General features: G+C 35.0%; 1 protein-coding gene and 1 non-coding gene across 5 annotated transcripts in view; one reads left to right on the forward strand and one right to left on the reverse strand.

The window, feature by feature from the left end:
- Nucleotides 1-18380, forward strand: part of Cblb (Cbl proto-oncogene B) — a 168075-nt gene that overhangs the window by 126887 nt on the left and 22808 nt on the right. For all 4 annotated transcript variants that reach the window (XM_070030329.1, XM_070030333.1, XM_070030332.1 and 1 more), the window contains exons 11-13: nucleotides 3915-4100; nucleotides 5899-6264; nucleotides 16622-16716. In XM_070030329.1, the coding sequence (XP_069886430.1) occupies nucleotides 3915-4100; nucleotides 5899-6264; nucleotides 16622-16716 (647 nt within the window). The remainder of the gene's footprint in view (nucleotides 1-3914; nucleotides 4101-5898; nucleotides 6265-16621; nucleotides 16717-18380) is intronic.
- Nucleotides 13939-14073, reverse strand: LOC138832693 (small nucleolar RNA SNORA48). The gene has a single exon (XR_011373637.1). It is a non-coding gene; the product is annotated as a small nucleolar RNA SNORA48 (small nucleolar RNA).

Raw genomic sequence — 18380 nt, forward strand, 5'->3', positions numbered from 1 at the left:
GATTTCAATCTTGCTCAGAATTTCTTTGTAAATATTTATAGATTAAGGTGTTTGGGAACATTGTGTGAATAAGCAGGAAGTAATTTTATTTCATGTATACTACATGTGTCATATCACATTTTGTTTATTAACTGAAAGAAACTAATGGTAGAGATATTCCAAAATAGATAACATTAGAAATTCCCTTTTATAGAACTATAAGTATATGTGGATGTTTGGTTGCTGTGTAAGTATTACTATGGTATATGCCTTCTCATAACAGTCTGTATGTGATATTTTAAATGCTTTTGATTTTTTGGAGTTTAAAAATTAGTAACAAATGAAAATAAACAGCAGCAAGGAAAAGTATACTTAGGCTATGTTGCTTTATTTGATAAAAGACTATCAATCATTTCATGTCCATGAAGTTTGGGGAAACATTGACTAGGCATTTTCATCCTCCTAATTATAATACATGTGTCTGCCTTACTCAGTAATAAAAATTCATTAAGTAAAAAAATCTCACTATTATAAAGCTGACTTTGATTATCTCTGGGATTGTCAGAACTCTCCTCTGTCTAGTAATTTGAGAGATTTCTCTCCTGTCCAGTTTTTATAATAGCCTGGCTACTTTCTTACCAAATATTTTGCCATTTCCATAATAATAGATCTTATTAAGGCATATATAAAGGCATTTTTTAAAGGAGTGGATAAAATGAAGAGTGACTAAAAGAGAATGTATCCTTCCTTATTATCAGTAATTGCTAAGTATGTGGTGATGGGTTTTTAACTACTTCTTGGGTCTTTTTCTCTGAGGATTTTGTGCTAAAATTATTCCTATATGTATTATGCTAGTCATTAGTATCTTATTCGACATGAGAAGAAGTCTGTCAAAGCCAGGTGTGGTGGCATGCACTTGTCATCCCAGTAGGAGGATGCATGTCCACTCTATTCTAGACAAAAGTAGCACAAGATACTAACTGAAAAATAAAGTAAAGGGGAAGTAGCACTGTGGCTCAAGTAGTAGAGTGTTCACCTTGAGCTGAAGAGCTCAGGGACAGCACCCAGTCCCAGAGTTCAAGCCCCATGGCTGACAACAACAAAAATAAAAAAATAAAGGAAAGGGTAAGAGTGTTACACTACTCACCAGCTGAACAAAAACCAGTTTACAATGGAAGAGATTCTACTTTTCCAGCTTAGTAACCATTGATGAAATATTAAAAATCATACCATGCTAAGAAATAGATGAAATATCACAAAATTAAGAAAAACATTTTTAGAAATTGTTGCATAAAATTATGTGTAATTATATTTAACTACATGTATCCAATGTAGAATTATCAAATCAAGTTAATTAGCATCTCCATGTCTTTGCACATTTGTGAGGAATCTTTAAACTCTTTTGTTATTTTGAATTAACTGGTTACACATTATGGAACATTAGTTTTGATTCTTCCTGCCATCTGCAGTTTGGTATACATTTACGCTGTCTCTAAACCCTTGCCATATACACTTACGTTCTCAGGACCACTATTCTACCCTCAACTTCTGTAGCTCTTCATGAGTGAATGAGTGAGAACAAGCAATGTTTTTCTTAATTTATTTCACTTGCCTAATTTTCTGTCCCTGTTCCAGAGTGATAGTATTCCATGCCTTGTTATGACTAATAAGATTTCATTATGTACATTTTACAATTTTTTGATATTCTCCTCTGTTGCTGAATATATTGTTTTGTTCCATATCCTGGCTATTTTGAATAGTAGTGTAATACAGAAGGGAGTGTGGGTGTCTTTTCCATATAATGATTCACTTCCTTTGGTTATATACCTGGTAGTCATTCAAATTTATTTTAAAAAAAACAACTAAGTGTGGGCTATGCAGTGACTTCCTGGCAAAGAATACACTACAGCAAAGAAGAAGAAATCAACAGCAAAGAAACATGAGAAACACTTAATACCTCAGGCAGTTAATCAAAGTCACTATCAGCAATATGAACCCCAGCTATGATGTGACCAAAATGGCTATTTCTATGGTATTTTCCCCAGAAACTTAATCATAAGAAAACAGTAGTCAAATCCCAATAAAGAAGCATTCTGTAACATATCTGATCAATAGAACATGAAGTTGTCAAGGCCATTGAAGTCAGTTGTCACAATAAATCACAAAAGCAAAATCATCAAAATTAAAGTTAAAAAAATTAAGAAGTAAGCCAGGGGGTTATGAATACTACAACTAATAGTACTCTAAAAGTGTGCCTGATTTAGAAAAAGGATATTAAATACAAAATAAGGAAGCCTGAATAAATTATGAATTTGAGTTAATTAGGACAGTGTTTTACATAGTATTTCTTAGTGTGGATGTGAGTGTGAATCTGTTATCATCTTCCAGATCAGATGCTGTCAGAATTCAGTGCTGCTACTTGTCCAGTAGTGACATCAACTGCTTTTTGTAACACTGAATAATATTAGAAGGAAAAGTGGCTTAAAGGCACACTTAGAACTATAAATGATTACTGAATTCAGAAACAGATGAATATCAAACATGATAAATGAATGTAGGAGGTTATAAAAGTCAAGTCTGAATCTTCAAAGAGCTAAGTAATTTAGCCCTGGAAATGAAACTGTCTGGTATTTCAAACAGTATCCTGCTTATTCTAGTCAGGCTATTTGAGTAACTACCATAGTTTTTATACCAAATAGCAATCAGGTTATGCACATTAAACACATACATAGAACTCAAAACTTCCACAGAATTAGTATGCTCGAAACCTACAGTTAAAAAAAATACTTGTTACTTACTTTTTTATGTTGTTTTATCAATAAAGGAATATTTATAGCAGCATAGAAAGTCATTGATTTTTAACAGAAGTTTACTTTTCTATATTGTTTAAAGAATAAACATTTAATTGGGATTTTTAAAAATGTGAATGTATACACAAAATATTTTGACTTAAAACATTCTAAATATTCATTTATTCTATTTAATTAATTTAATTTAATTGATTTAATTAGGTAGGAAAATTGACTTTACTAGGTACATATGTAGTAGAAAATGTTTCTAAGTTTTAGAATTCTTGAAGTGTCAGAATATTTTATAATCTAGATAACCAGGAGCAATATGTATTACTAATTTAGGTAGCTTCTTGCCTCCTCATAGGATACCATAGATGGCCTCTTCCCTTTTCTTTTTCTCTTTCTCCTTCTTTCCTTTCCTCTTCTTTTCCTCCCCCTCTTCATCTCCCTCTTCCCCCTCCTCCTCCTCTCTCTCCTCCCCCTCTCCTCCTCCTCCCGTTTCTCTTCCTCCTCTTCTTTTTCTTCTTTTTTGTTGGCAGTACTGAGATTTCAGTTTAGGGCCTTGTGCTTGCTGGGCAGGTGCTCTGCCATTTGCGATATACCACCAGACTTTTATGGTGTTTTTTTGAGATAGAGTTTTGTATTTATTCTGAGAGCTAGCCTGGAAAATGATCCTCCTGTTTATATACTCCCTGTGAAGTTGAGATGATATTCTATGCCACAATTCTATGCCCAGCTACTGTTGGCTCACATGAGGTTCTGTGGACATTTTCCCCAGGCTGGCCTCAAATCTCAGTCTTCCCAGTCTTAGCCACACTAGTAGCTAGGATTACAGGCATGCTCTACCTTACCCAGGTACATCAGTTTCTTTAGAAATGTCATTTTGGGTTGTTGGCCCTGATTCTTGTTCCTTTTCCTGTTCTCTTTCTGCTACGTGTAGTGGAAGCCTATCTGTCTGTTCATTTTGTATTACCCTTGAGAGACAATATGCACTCTTGCATCTGTTATTCAGAGTTTACATCTAAAAGCTATACAGTAACACATTCCTTATGCAAACCAAACAACTCCATTAGAAATGAGAGGCCTGAACTGAAGCCATGAGCATCTAGCACACAGTGGCATCTTTGTGGCTTTCTGTTGTAGTGCGCTGACAGGCAGAACTCACCAGTCACCTCACCAGGATCTTCCCCTCTTGCTCAGAGAAGAAAACCCCAGACAGATCCTCTGCAGGTTCCACATCTCAGCCTGCCTCCAGTGCCTCCTCGCCTGGATCTAATTCAGAAAGGCATCGTCCGATCTCCCTGTGGCAGCCCAACTGGTTCACCAAAGGTAAGTCTGTCCTATTACACAACAATGATCATATCCTTCTAGAATCCCTATTTCTTGTGGTTTTATTAACAACTTTGATGAGCTTCTCATTATCCTACTCCTTTTTTTTTTTTTTTTGTTGGTCGTGGGGCTTGATCTCTGGGCTTGGGCGCTGTCCCTGCCCTCTTCACCTCATGGCGAGTGCTCTACCACTTGAGCCATAGCACCACTCCCAGTTTTCTAGTGGTTTATTGGAGATAAGAGTCTCAGGGACTTACCTGCCTGTGCTAGCTTTGAACCATGATCCTCAGATCTCAGCCTCCTGTGTAGCTAGGATTACAGGCCACCGGCTCCTGGCTACCCCTACTTCTTCTTTTATTACTATAATTATTGTATAACTATTCAGAGAGAACATATCTGTAGCTCCTGATTTGCTCAAATAAATGGCAGCATAAGTATAGTTATTCTATAAAGTAGATTTAAAACGTCATTATATATATTATAGAATTTGCATGCTGTTATCAAATGGTATTTTATACTCAGTTTCATAATATCATGACAAGAAAAATGCAAAGGGGGTATTTTTGCATAAGGGCTTAAGGTATGATAAATTATCACCCATGTTTCAAGGTGACTCAGAGAGAGAATTATGTGTACTTTTGATACCTGTAGGAATTAATTACAATGAATTACAATATTTGCAAAGTAATTACATTACTGTTTAATATTAAAGACATAACTAATCATAAATTCAAGCCAACAGTTTGTTTTAGTTTTATGTGGATTCTTTTTTCCAAATTTATTAGGTCCTATTATACTTTACATAACATCATATTTTAAAAATTAATTCCATTGGATTATAGGTTTCACAATCTAAAATCAGCAAGATATTTTATTAGTGCTAGCTTTTCCCTTAACTTGATTTAAGCTCATATGAAAAACTTACTAGGATATGACTTAGAATAGTGTAAACATGCAGCAATTCTTTTATTTCTCTGATACTTTTTAGTATTAAGAGCATACTTCCTCAGATTAATCATGTAAATAAAAATCAAAAGCTATGAAGGATTCATATTCAATTCAGGAGTGTATTCCTACATATTTCCTCATAAAAACTGAAATAATTGTCTTTTTAAAAATCCACAAAATTCAAGTTACTCAGTAAATAATTTGTCACCATTACTTGAGGATTTTTACTGTTCAGCAGTAACTAATAAAGCACCAGAGCAAGTTTGCCTCGTATTAGTCTCAGTATTTTTAAGTGATAAATATGGCAGTTTACAAAAAATGACATTTTTTGTCTTCCAGAAATATTAGCAATGTACTTTTTGTGGAAAAAATGTAAAATAATGCTAGTCTTAATGGAATTCTTCTTTTTCTTAAACATAGAAATATGTGAATGGATTCCATAGATATTGTAATGTCATCAATGTTTTGTAACTTTGGTCTTCTATTTCTTTCTGTATAGTTTCTACAGTATATTTGTTTTTGTAAACTCATATTTACAAAACATCTTAATGAAAGGGTTGATATTGATCAAGATGTGTTGTGTTCATACATTGCTTTGTTAAATGGCAACTCCTTTGCACAACTACTTAAAATCATAATGAAATATATTCATGTAAGCTTTTCTCTAAATATTTCATGTGTGATGAAAATAAATGTATTAAAAGATTTACATAGAAATTTAATAATATGCCACTTTGACTTAGAAAATAAATATAGAAGTCTAGGAGTCATTTCAGTATATGGTATAACTTTCAGTTATGTCTTTTTTTCTGTTTGTTTCTTTCTTTTCTCTTCTTTTGTGTCTCTTTAGTCTTCTCCCTGCATGGTGAGAAAGCAAGACAAGCCCCTCCCAGCCCCTCCTCCTCCTTTAAGAGATCCTCCTCCCCCTCCACCTGAGAGACCTCCCCCAATTCCACCTGACAACAGACTGAGCAGACACTTCCATCATGTGGAAAGTGTGCCTTCCAGGGACCAGCCAATGCCTCTTGAAGCCTGGTGCCCTAGGGATGTGTTTGGGACTAATCCATTGGTAAGCTGTCGCATCCTGGGGGATGGCTCACCTAAGCCTGGAATCACAGCAAGCTCAAACACAAATGGAAGGCACAATAGAATGGGCTCTGACCCAGTGCTTATGCGGAAACACAGACGCCATGATTTGCCTTCAGAAGGAGCCAAGGTAAGACCTATGCAAAAGAGAAACTGAATGAGTTGCTCTTTAAAGTGTTCTAATAGGTGTTGTGTTGAGTGTGAAATACTGCTCAGTGTTTCGTTGTTTTTTTATTTTTTTAACTGCCCAGTATGCCACTTTTCTGAAGGTCTTTAATTATGTCCAAGTTATATCTAATGAGAAGCTCAATAAAACTTTAATGAAATCAGTAAGGATGTTCTGGGAATGATTTAATTTTAATGTTTAGACACTAGACAATTTGCTAGAGATTTACTTCATCTTTCTTCATTTATCTGCTAATTTTTTCCCATTAATAACTGGCTCGTGTTAGAATCAACACTGTTTTTCTTAACGTTCTTAGTTCTAACAATGATCAAAAACAGTTGCATAATTAAATATGCCATAAATTGTTACCGTGTAGGGCAAGTACACTTAAGTTATTCAGATAAAGTGAAATTCTCACCTACTTAAAATCCTGAAACCAGTTCACTCTTACAAAGAAAGCTTTTCCTCCATAAAACACAAAGAAAATTGTACTTGCCTGTAATCTCTGCTGTAGTTTATATGCAGCAAAATCATTGACTTTAGAAATCTTGCTTAGACCCTTGGCAAAGCCTGACTGCAATCATTTTGATATTTGCTTCCATGATGGTTTTGACTCTGAGGTCATTTTATTATCATTTCCCCTTACAGAATGAGGCCATGACTCTACATATCTGTTAGTCTTAAATGATTATTTTAGAGGACATACTTGTTCCTTGAAAATAATATAATGTTTTTGGAGTTAGGGAGTTCATCTCATAAAATATACAAGGACAATGAAGAAGTCTTAAATGTGCCATGTACTCTGTGTGTGTGTGTGTGTGTGTGTGTGTGTGTGTGTGTGTGTGTGTGTGTGTGTGTGTGTGTGTGTTTGGGCATGGTTGTAATAAAAACTCTGTATAACAATGTAATCAATATAAACAATATTATAAAATCATACCAGTATTATGGAAGGATAGCCAGGATAGAAAGAATATAAAGTGAAGCAATTCAAGCAAAGGAAAAGTGTTAGCGGTTTCCTGTGACTGTTTCTTAGTGAGTCATTTTGGTGTTGAAACTCTCATCAGCATTTCTAAGGTTTTCTTCAAGGTCATGAAACAATATATATTTAATAGCAAGCATATCAAAAAGAAATTTGATAATATTTCTGAAAATGAAGAGGCTATTCTCCAAACAGCCTTTCTGTCATCTACAATGATCCAACATACATAATCAAACTTGTCTTGTGACCAGTGTTGGAGCAAGCTCCAATGTGAGCAAACTGGTTGTATTTCAACACTATGTTACTATATTTTCTGAATCAACTTCAGAAACATGTAAAAAATAATAACATTCCTTAACCTCTTTCAGAATTATTTTATGTTTTACTGAGTTTCTATGTTAATACAAAACAGAATTTTTTCAGCCTGAAGGCCTTGGTTGTTAATCTTTATGGAATGATATAGTTTCAAAAACTGGAGTCACAATGTCTTAGAGGTCTGAAGGTTTTTTTAATGTTATTAATTATCAGTGTAAAATATTAATGATGAATTTAGTTATGATTATAAAAGTTTCTTCATAAATGTTTCCCTGTGAATTTTCATGTTTTGATTATGAGTGTAGATGGGTTACCAGAAAATGTTTAATAAGTTCAAAGTTTATCTCTCACCAAATACTGAATTTTAATTTTGTTTAATTTAAGATTTCTTAGGGTCAAGCCAGGCACTGGTGGCTCCTGCCTATAATCCTAGCTACTCAGGAGGCTGAGATCTAAGGATCTTGTTTCAAAGCCAGCCTGGGCAGTAAAGCCTGTAAGACTCTTATCTCTAATACACCACTCAGAAAACCAGAAGTGGCGCTGTGGCTCAAGTGGTAGAGCGCTAGCCTTGAGCAAAAGAGCTGAGGGTCAGCGCCCAGGCCCAGATATCAAACCCCATGACCTACAAAAAAAAAAAAAAAAGATTTGTTGGGGTCAAATCTCATATAGTTTGTTAGAATTATAATGTTTATATCCTGAAAGCTAATTTCATGTTACAACTAGAAATGGTGTTTTACAAAAATTAGCCTAGTTGTTTGACTTATAAAAAGTTTATAAAAGCTTAATGCATTAACTGCTATAAAAACAGAACCTGTCTCTTCTTTTATTGTCTTTATGAGTGAAAAATGGATCCACTTTTTTTTGGGGGGGGGTCGGTCATGGGGCTTCAACTCTGGGCTTGGGCATTGTCCCTGCACTCCTCAGCTCAAGGCGAGCACTCTACCACTTGAGACACAGTGCTACTTCTGGTTTTCTAGTGGTTTATTGGAGATAAGAGTCTCACAGACTTTCCTACCTGGGCTGGCTTTGAACCGTGATCCTTAGACCTCAGCCTTCTGAGTAGCTAGGATTACAGGCATGAGCCACCAGCGCCAGGCTTGGTTCCATTTTTAATAGGCCACAGAGAGTCTCACAACTTCCATATAGTGAAAGAGGCCTAATCTGCCTCTCATTTTATTATTGAGAGCCTTTGGAAGCTGGGTTGAAGTAACAACACAACTAGGTTTATTTAGGACCCTGGCTTGAATTTATTTACCAGACTCTGGAATCAGACCCAGATTTCATTCCTGCTCTAGCCCACTATTCTTGTGCATATGAGCAACTTTTCATCTGCACCAGCCTGCAACTCCATTTACTCTCCTGACTTTACAAAATGGAATAAGAATAGCACTTTATATCCGGGGAAATATTTAGTCTTTAACCACTTGTATTCCTAAACCTCTGGATTCGAGAATAAAACAAAATCTGACAGTTAGACCTGGATCCTTAGTATTACATTTTTAGCAGTTGACATATCCTTTTAAAATGTTTTGTCTCTTTTTAAACCCAAACCATCTCTTCTCCTCTTATTTATCCTGGCTACTTGTGTATGATTACTAAGTGCTCAATAACTTGGTTGCTATGATTAAGTACTTGCATCAGTGACTGGGGCAAAAGAGTGGAGGTTTGCTGGGGTCGTTGGATAGTGGTGAAACATAGGGAGGTGAAGGAAGAGGAAGTGCATGGAACGGAGGCATGGAAATAGATTTTTAGCATCTTGCCAGTGTCAACCTTGGCCTTTGCCTGAAGGAATAACATTTTTTTTCTTTAAAATGGAACTTTTTTCTCTTGTGAAGTGATTGAGGTTAAACACATCGATCATTAGATCATTTGTATAAGGAAATCTGAAAAAGAAGACTACAAGGTGATTTTGGTTGTTTTTTGGTTTTTAGAAAAAGTTGTAATGAAATGATAGCTGTGCATTCTTACATTGCATGCAATACCTAGGGTAGAATTTCTGCTCCTGTGTGTGTGTGTGTGTGTGTGTGTGTGTGTGTGTGTGTGTGTGTGTGTGTGTGTGTGTGTGTGTGTGTGTGTTCATCGGAACAAAATTTTGTAAAGCTGTCTGGAAGCTGTTACATTAATATCACATAACCCAGGAGTTTCTACAAATGTAAGCAAATAGAATGTCTTGGGCAAGTATTAAAACTAGCATTGTTAATATTTGAGATTTAGTTTTTTCACAGAAGTAATACTTCATTATAGATACCTTTCCATTTTAAAGAAAAGTAAGTTAAGTCAGTTCTGAAAGTTTAGGGAATAGCTAAAATGCACATTTGAAAAGTGGGATGAGGCTACAGCTTTGGATCTGCACTTTGTCAATGGGCCAGTTCCAAGTGTCTGGGAAACCCATTAGCCTGCCTACTATGTAAAAGATATGGGAAGCAAGAAATTAAATTAGAATATTCCATTTGCTAATTGTAGAAATCTGAAGAAAAAAAAAGCAATCATTCAGTTTAAGAATTGCCCATGGCATGCCCTTGCTCTCATTTAAATTCCTTGTCAACTAAAAGTAGCTTAAGAACTAGATGTGCTGGCATGTACCTATAATCCCTGCTATATGGGAGACGGAGATTGTAAAGATCATGGTTCAAAGCTAGCCTCTGTAAAAAGTTGCCAAGATCCCATCTTGACCAACAAGTTGGCTTTATGGTATGTGTCTGGAAATTTAATTTATGTAGTATAATGGTTTGAATCAGGCCTGGGCCAGGAGAGGGGATGGTGGAGGGGGGAGATGTAAAACTCTATGCAAAGAAATAACTAAAGTTAAAAAAAAAAGTCAGATGGTAGCTCAAATGGTACAACTGCTAGCAAGTGGAAGCCTGTAGTTCAGAGCTAAAAGCCACATACACATACAAAATAAAAAACTAAGGAAGTACTTTAATGTCAATATGAATCACAAAAAGATTTCAAGGTTTATTTGAAAACTATTTTATTGTCTGAAATACTCAAATTTTATCCATACAAACCTTATTCCTTACTAAGTGCTTTATTTTGTTATTTTTGTCATTAGTTTGTTTTAATTATATAAAATGAAACTGTTTCCCCAAGATGTTTTAACATGTGATAAAAACCTAAAATGTATCTACTTATGTCTAGATATTAACATTGAGACCAACTATGATTATTTTCACTCTTTGAAAGATAAAGAATGCTGCTGGAATTTTAGTGATTAAAAAGTATCTTTAACTGGTCATGTTATTTATGGTTACATTGTCTAAAAGAAAGCCCTATGTATAACAATCTTTTGAAAATAACTGTTAGATAACTATGTCACATGCTCATCACTTTTGAGATTGTGACATTCTCTATTTCTGATAAGAGACACACACTTACATGAGTGACCTTAAACTTATCTATAAATTTTTAGGAGTTGTTTCACTTACAAACTTAGGCTGAAGCATAAAATATACAGCTGGTTTTGGGTGGAATAGAAAGGGGATTATAAGTATAGGATGGGTGACTTTTTGCATTTGGGGTTTCATTAAAATATTTAAATTTTTTTGACTGTGATAAAATTTTCACAGAAATATTTTCTCTAATTAAGAGCCCCAAATATTTTCTGAAAGTTTTGTTTGCTTGTTTATTGTTTGTTTTAATACTGGGGAAACTCACACTTTCAAGCACAGAGCTGATGCGGTGCTTATTAGAGAGGTGATTTACCACTAAGTCCATATCCTTTTGCTGCACTGATTATTTTGATGTAAGGGTTCACTTTTTACTTAGGCTTATTCTGGACAGAGATCCTCCTATTTCATACTTAACACTGTTGGTGAGATGACAGATGTGTGCCTTTACATATAGTCTTGAGAAATCCTTGCCAGGGCTGGTCTGGCACTGTTATTCTTAACGTTCCCACATTACTAAGACAATCATGCATGTGTAGCACTGAATTTAAAGGTTTTAACATTACTTTTTAGATGATTTCTGAGTCATAAGAAAAAGCTTCACATGCTAAATTAGAATAATAAGATGTCTAAAGACATATAGAAGCTATAGCTTTAGGATATATATTAAATTACAAGAAAGATTGAATTGCTTCCCCCAAATACTAATTTCCAGTATTGCTTTCTTATTCTTCCAACTAATTCATCTATAAAAGTATTTAAAATGTTCAAGGTGAATGAGGTAGTGTCTAGTGAGGATGATAGGTCTTGGGACAAAGACGTTAAGCAATGAAAAAGCATGTGTAGGATTTCCAGAAAGAAGAGTGTAACTTGAAAGGCAAGGCAGAGAAAAAGGTCACTTCAAGAGGGTCACTGGCCATAGATCATTATAATGAGTTGCTGTGTTTTATTGAGTTTGGAAATATGACAAGAAGAAATAACAAGCAGGTGCCACAATATGCATAGTGATACAAAGTCAAGTCTTGATCGAGTGTAGGGCATAAGAGGGAGAGACAGTCCAAACAAAGCTTCAGCAATGTTGAAACAAATTATGGAACACCTTGAATTCTACAGGACGTTATCTGGATTTTTATAGACAAGAAAAGAGCATTTAGTAAGCCAGGCCCAAAGAAACATAGATCCCATGGTTTCCCTTATTTGCAATAACTAGCATATGTCTGAGACAAGCAGAAAAGGTCAAAAGCTATGTACAGGGCTGGGAAGGTGGCTCAGTGGTAGAGCTCTTGCCTTGCATGCATGAGGCCCTGGGTTTGATTCCTCAGCACCACATAAGCAAAAAGAAAAAAGCCGGAAGTGGCACTGTGGCTCAAGTGGTAGAGCGCTAGCCTTGAGCTGAAGAGGTGAGGGACAGCGCCCAGGCCCAGAGTTCAGGCCCCACGACCGGACCCCCCACCAAAAAAAAAGCTATGTACATATGATCATATAGGATGATGCTAAGTGAAATGAACCCCAAAATAAGGTCACAACTGTTTTTTTCTTTCTTGCTATTGTTTTTAACGTATTTATAATGCACTATGTGATTTTTTTTGTTTCTTTTGTATGTTCTTACCCCATGGTATAACCCATTTTCACTATATTTAGTGTTGGTGTCCTGCATCTTATATACACATTTTTTTCCTAATTTGGGGAGGGGAAGGGAAATAACAAAATGCCGAAATAAGGATACAGGTTGACCCGTTGTAACAATGAGATGTACAAGACACTATGTTGAAAACGAGCTTTTCAACTTGCAGGGGAGAGGAGTTGAGGAGTTGGGGAGGGAAGGGATGGTAAGGGATAAACAAAGAAGGGGGTAACAATGCTCAATAGGAAATGTACTCATCACCTTACTCATGTAACTGTAACCCCTCTGTATTTCTACAATTGAAAAAAAGAATAAAAAAGAGAGGGGAGTGATAGGATCAGTGCTTTTAATTTAGAGACATATAAGTTGCTCGAATTTATTTCCTTTGGAATTATGGTGTGTCTGAGACAGGGTGCCAGGACAGAGGATGAGTCCTTTGTTGAATTGGTGTGGCTTAAACAGGAAATATTTTATTTGATTCTAGCAGCTCATAAATTTGAGAAACTCTCATTTTCTAACATTTGCAAGCATGTTTTTAGATTTTGTAAGAAACAAAAGTATTTCTAACTCAGAAACTTCTCATCAATTAGTGGCAGCTAAAGTAATTGTTGGTCTGGTGAAATACATAAGATAGACACATTGAATTTATAATGAAATAATGTTAAATTTCATCTTCCAACCATCAACCATCATCAAGAAATACAAGCAGTCTCCTTAGATGAATAGAAGTATGGACATTAGTGCATGTACATGTAAATAGATACTTTGTTTTTTATACATGTTATATCTTTTATGATATATGTTATATTGTTTTTCTCAGTCTATTAATTAGAAAAGAACTATAAAGAATTCTATAGGGAATTCTGGGCATATTGTCAACTCTGTGTATACTTCAAAGAGCATGCACTCATAATTAGGCATATTTGGTAAGCCATTTCAATAAACTAATGAGTTTCTTTTAGTAAAGGAAGGTCATTTCATTAGCTAGTGCTTCCATCAGTGAGGTCATCTAAGGCTGTCTTCAGTCAGTATTCATGAAGCTCTATGGTAGGTAAAAAATTCCAAGAAATGTACCATATAATGATTTTTTAAAGAAGTTGTGTTCTGAAAGAGGCTCAATACGCTGTGAATTCAACTCCACAAAATGTAACTACATACACCATAAGCAAAGTATTTTTAGATGGCAGTTCATTGTGACAATTTAGGGACAGGAACATTTTTTTTTAATATTTTATTTATTAACTGAACAGAACAAAGCATTAGTTTACTTCTCGCCATACATGTATTTTGGGTTGGTTCATGAGACAAATAGTTCAGTAAACATAAACAGCAACATTTGTGTCCAAGGCATGAACCAGGCAAAGGCACAGACCAAAAGCCATGCTGGGATAAACATGGGATTGTTTTGCCCCTGGCTGATATAAGATAAGCACCATGAAGTTGATGCCACTTTGCCCAGAACAGGGAGAGGAACATTTTTATAGTGTGCATCAATAACCATAGGTCTAAAGCCATTAGAGATTCTATTTGCACTGTAACATATATTAATTTTTTTTCAGTCATGGGGCTTGAACTCTGGGCCTGGGTGCTGTCCCTCATTTCTTCAGCTCAAGGCTAGGACTCTACCACTTGAGCCACAGTGCCACTTCAGGTTTTCTGGTAGTTTATTGGAGATAAGAGTCTCACAGACTTTCCTGCCTGGGCTGGTTTTGAACCGTGATCCTCAGATCTCAGCCTCCTGAGTAGCTAAAATTACAGGTGTGAGCCACTGGCGTCTGGCCACATATATTAATTTATTGTTTCACAAAGTTATTAGTAAGTGGGCTGGAAGGTGGCTCAGTGGTAGAGTGCTTACCTTGCACGCATGAGACCCTGCGTTTGATTCCTCAGCACCACTTAAGCAGAAAAAGCTTGAAGTAATGTAGTTCAAATGGTAAAGTGCTAGCCTTGAGCTGAAGAACCGAGGGACAGTGCCCAGGCCAGAGTTCAAGCCTCACAACTGACAAAACAAAACAAAACAAAAACAAAATTATTAAGAAGTGACGATTTCCTTAGATTAGTATACCCCCACAGCTACCTCAATAGCTGTACTTGCAGGTTGTATCACTCTGTTTAGCTTGTCTTTATGAAACTTAATAGTAACATACAAAATTATAATTCAAACAATAAAGACATTTATTCTCTCATTTTAAAAAATTTCTACCTGAATTTATTTTCAGTATAGATAAATAGTTTAATGTTTTGGTATTCCTATTCAGATATGTTCTTTTTTTTTTGTTTTTTGAGGATAGAGATTTGATTCATTTAGTGGGGTTTCATTGACAATTCTGTTGTTCATTAGCTCTATGCTTTTATGCAAATATTCAGGTGTTCTTAATGTTTTAATTATAAATATGGTTGGCTTAATGTTACATTAGAGCCAATACAACAAAATACTGTTTCTGTTTCTACCTTTATCTGATTGCTACTGAAATTTTATGAACTGCCTATATATTGTAGGTATTCTGTCCTAAAAGTATTGCAAAAAAATTATGTTTTATTTTCCAGAATGAATTTTAAATGTCTGACAGAAATGTTAAAAGGAATTTTGATTTTAGAAAACTTAGTGTTGTATTTGCCCTAACAGGTACAAATTCTGTAAAGAACTTCAAGAAATCTCTACTGTTCATTTCTATAATGAGCATCTGTGGTTTGATGTATATATTTGCTAGTTAAAAGGCATTTTTCATGTCAGAGGTGTTCATTGAACTTTACAATGATTTCTGTCGCTTAAGAAATATCTCCTCTAGCAAAGTTCAAAAACTTTACCACATTCTGTTATTTGGCTTATGGTTAAAGGCCTATGATAAAATCATTTCCTTTAAAGATACATTTTATCATGATGTAATCAAAGTATACTGAATCTGATGAGAGGAAACAAGAAAATGAGAAATTGAAGACTGGTAGTTTTTAGAGTAAAACTTCAGTGATATAAAACTAAATATAATAGCTTTGAAACGTAAGCATTGGTGTATTTCAAGTTGTTCCTTAAGCTTGTTTCTTTTATTATTTTTAGTTGGGAGGTAAAGATATAGCTCTTTCAGGTTTGCATTTTAAAGCTTCAGAAATAGATGGGTGAAAAGAAAGTAAAATGGTAGTTCTGTTGTGGAATTATCTGGGACTATTCAAATTAAAAGTTAAATTACATCCATTTTGCCATATTCTTGCCCTACATTTTAAATGTATATTAATAAGATTTTACTAAAGAGGTCATTCCAAAGTTAAAATACGATTTGTGATTCTGTCTTTACAAAGTTTGCCTCTCATTTTCCCCTTTCTATATTGATCTCTTTTCACATTGTGGATGAAATGAAATACAGGTTTTTCAACAGTTCCTATAGCGTGACTGAAAAATCAAAATTGTCTTATTCTCAGGAATTAAATGTTGGCTCTCTTGTAGTATCTTTAGGAGCAAGTTAACAGTGGTGGTTTGTGGTATTCACAATCTGAAAATATTAATGCTTGCGTTTTCCCACACTTTAAAAGCCAGAACAAGTCTCTACTTATCATTGTCACTAAAGCTTTGACCTTGAAAAAAGAAAGGTGTTTCTCATTGTTTTATGGATTGTTATCTGGAATATTTTACAGCTCTTTTGGCCCTCAAGAGATACTATTTAAAATAGTTTTATTTGGATGAAAGATGAAATGAGAATTTGTACCAGGGTCATATTTTTCTTTGCACCATTCCTAGTTTTCAATCAAAACTGTCTTTGGGATATTGTACTACTGGTTTATTTATTTGTCTGTCTCTGTCTTATTTCTTAAATAATAGCATTACCTCAGAGATACTTGGGAATTATATCGCATCATTTTGGGGGACAGTGGTCAAACATCCTCCAGCATCCCTGACTGCTAAATGAATTGTATCAAATTGAACCAGTTTGAATAAATGGAAATTATAGAAATTCCAATTCAACTATTGTTTTAAGGTGCTCCAGGAGTTAAAGTCCTGGAAACTAACCATTTGATTTATTTCAGGTCTTTTCCAATGGTCACCTTGGAAGTGAAGAATACGATGTTCCTCCTCGGCTCTCTCCTCCTCCTCCACTTACTGCCCTTCTTCCTAGCATAAAGTGAGTCTTCCTCGTTTCATTCTAACAGAATCATTTGTTCATGTGCAGAGATATGAGAAAGAATGATTTTGTGTTTCTGAATACAAAAAACTAAAGGGTGAACAGAGAGAAATAAACAAAGACAATACAATTCATTCAGATTTGTGAACTCAAGTACCAGAATTCTTTTTCAGTTCTTTGTTAGTAATCACGGATTTGATGCTTATTCGACTCTAGACTTCTTAAAAAGTAGTGGACAATAAAAGCTTCGTGTTTCCTGCTCTAAGAAAGGGTACAATAAGAACAGCTCAGTGAGCTTTCTTTCCCTCCCCTCCAACTTAAACCTCTTTCTAGTGGTGTTTCATTTTATTTCCACCCTTGGTTTGAATCTGAAGTAGTCTTTGGTTACTACAAATTTTCTGTTTCTCAGATCCATTTACTTTTGGGCATTTTTTTTCCTGATTCACCTAGTCTTTCCATTGCCCCTTTGCCTTCTACACAGCTAGATGGTTGGAAGCCTTAAGCTCTGGTCACTTCAGATTTTCTATCAGTGGATTTTTAACTAGAAAATGAGTTACCTCATTGTGTCTCATTTGAAAAGTGGGTACTCAGGCACACTGGACAGTTGAGTAGTATGCATCCCCATTAATCCAGGCTGAAGCCCAGTACCCCTGTTTTTACTTTCTTGCTCTTCATGTGAGTCAGGCTGCATATAAATTCTTCACAAGAATATCATTCACTGCATCCAATTTAATTTAGTTTTCATTCTGCTTTTTTCAGGTGTCCTTCCTACTCCAAACCATCAATGTCTCCTTTTTTTTTCTAATAATTAGCTATTTTCAGTTAACCATCTTGCCTTGCAGTAAGGTCTGACAGAATTTTACCCAAATAGATATTTTGCAATGCTCACTCTATAGTCATGTCTGTGTATCCTTTCTCCCTTGGTGAGTTGGAATATGCCTCCCTTCTATGCTCTCCCTTCTCAGAAACTCCATCCTAAAGGCCCATAACTCAGGATCTATGTTTTATAAAAACTGGTGTGACTTCTGTTTAATGGTTAAGACTAATGTTTAATTTATCTTCCTACAGTTTATTTTCTGCACATATAATTATGTATTATGTTGTAATGTTTGCTAACTTGAGAAAAAGCTATACAGTTTGGGGAAATATCTGTATTGTTTAATTCTTTCATAGAGAATTCTTGATTGATTTGACTTTTATTTGGTAGGACTCCCAATCATTGTCATAATTATTATTATTATTATTATTATTAATAATAATAATAATAATAATAATTCTCTGCTGGGAACTCAAGACAAAGTTTTATACAAGCAAACATTCTACTACATACACCTCAACCAAAGAAAGATTTTTGTTTATTTTGGAAAATCTCAGAGCTTCTTCATTCCTCCATTTATAGGACCCTGAATTCCTACTATATATGTGAAAAGAAGGAGAAGATAAATCTAAGGCCCCAAGGAATGTAATGTGCACTTTAGAAAATATTAAGAAACATGAAGAAATATTAAGAAACATGAAAATTAGAGGACTTGTAAGATATACACTGGGTAGATATATACACACATACATACACATACACATAGAGATCTAGACCTGTCTATTTATCTACCTATCTCTATCTATCTATCTATCTATCTATCTATCTATCTATCTATCTATCTATC

Source organism: Dipodomys merriami, unplaced genomic scaffold, assembly GCF_024711535.1.
Source record: "Dipodomys merriami isolate MVZ:Mamm:240054 unplaced genomic scaffold, mDipMer1.0.p SCAF_2, whole genome shotgun sequence".
NCBI classification, from domain to species: Eukaryota; Metazoa; Chordata; class Mammalia; order Rodentia; family Heteromyidae; genus Dipodomys; species Dipodomys merriami.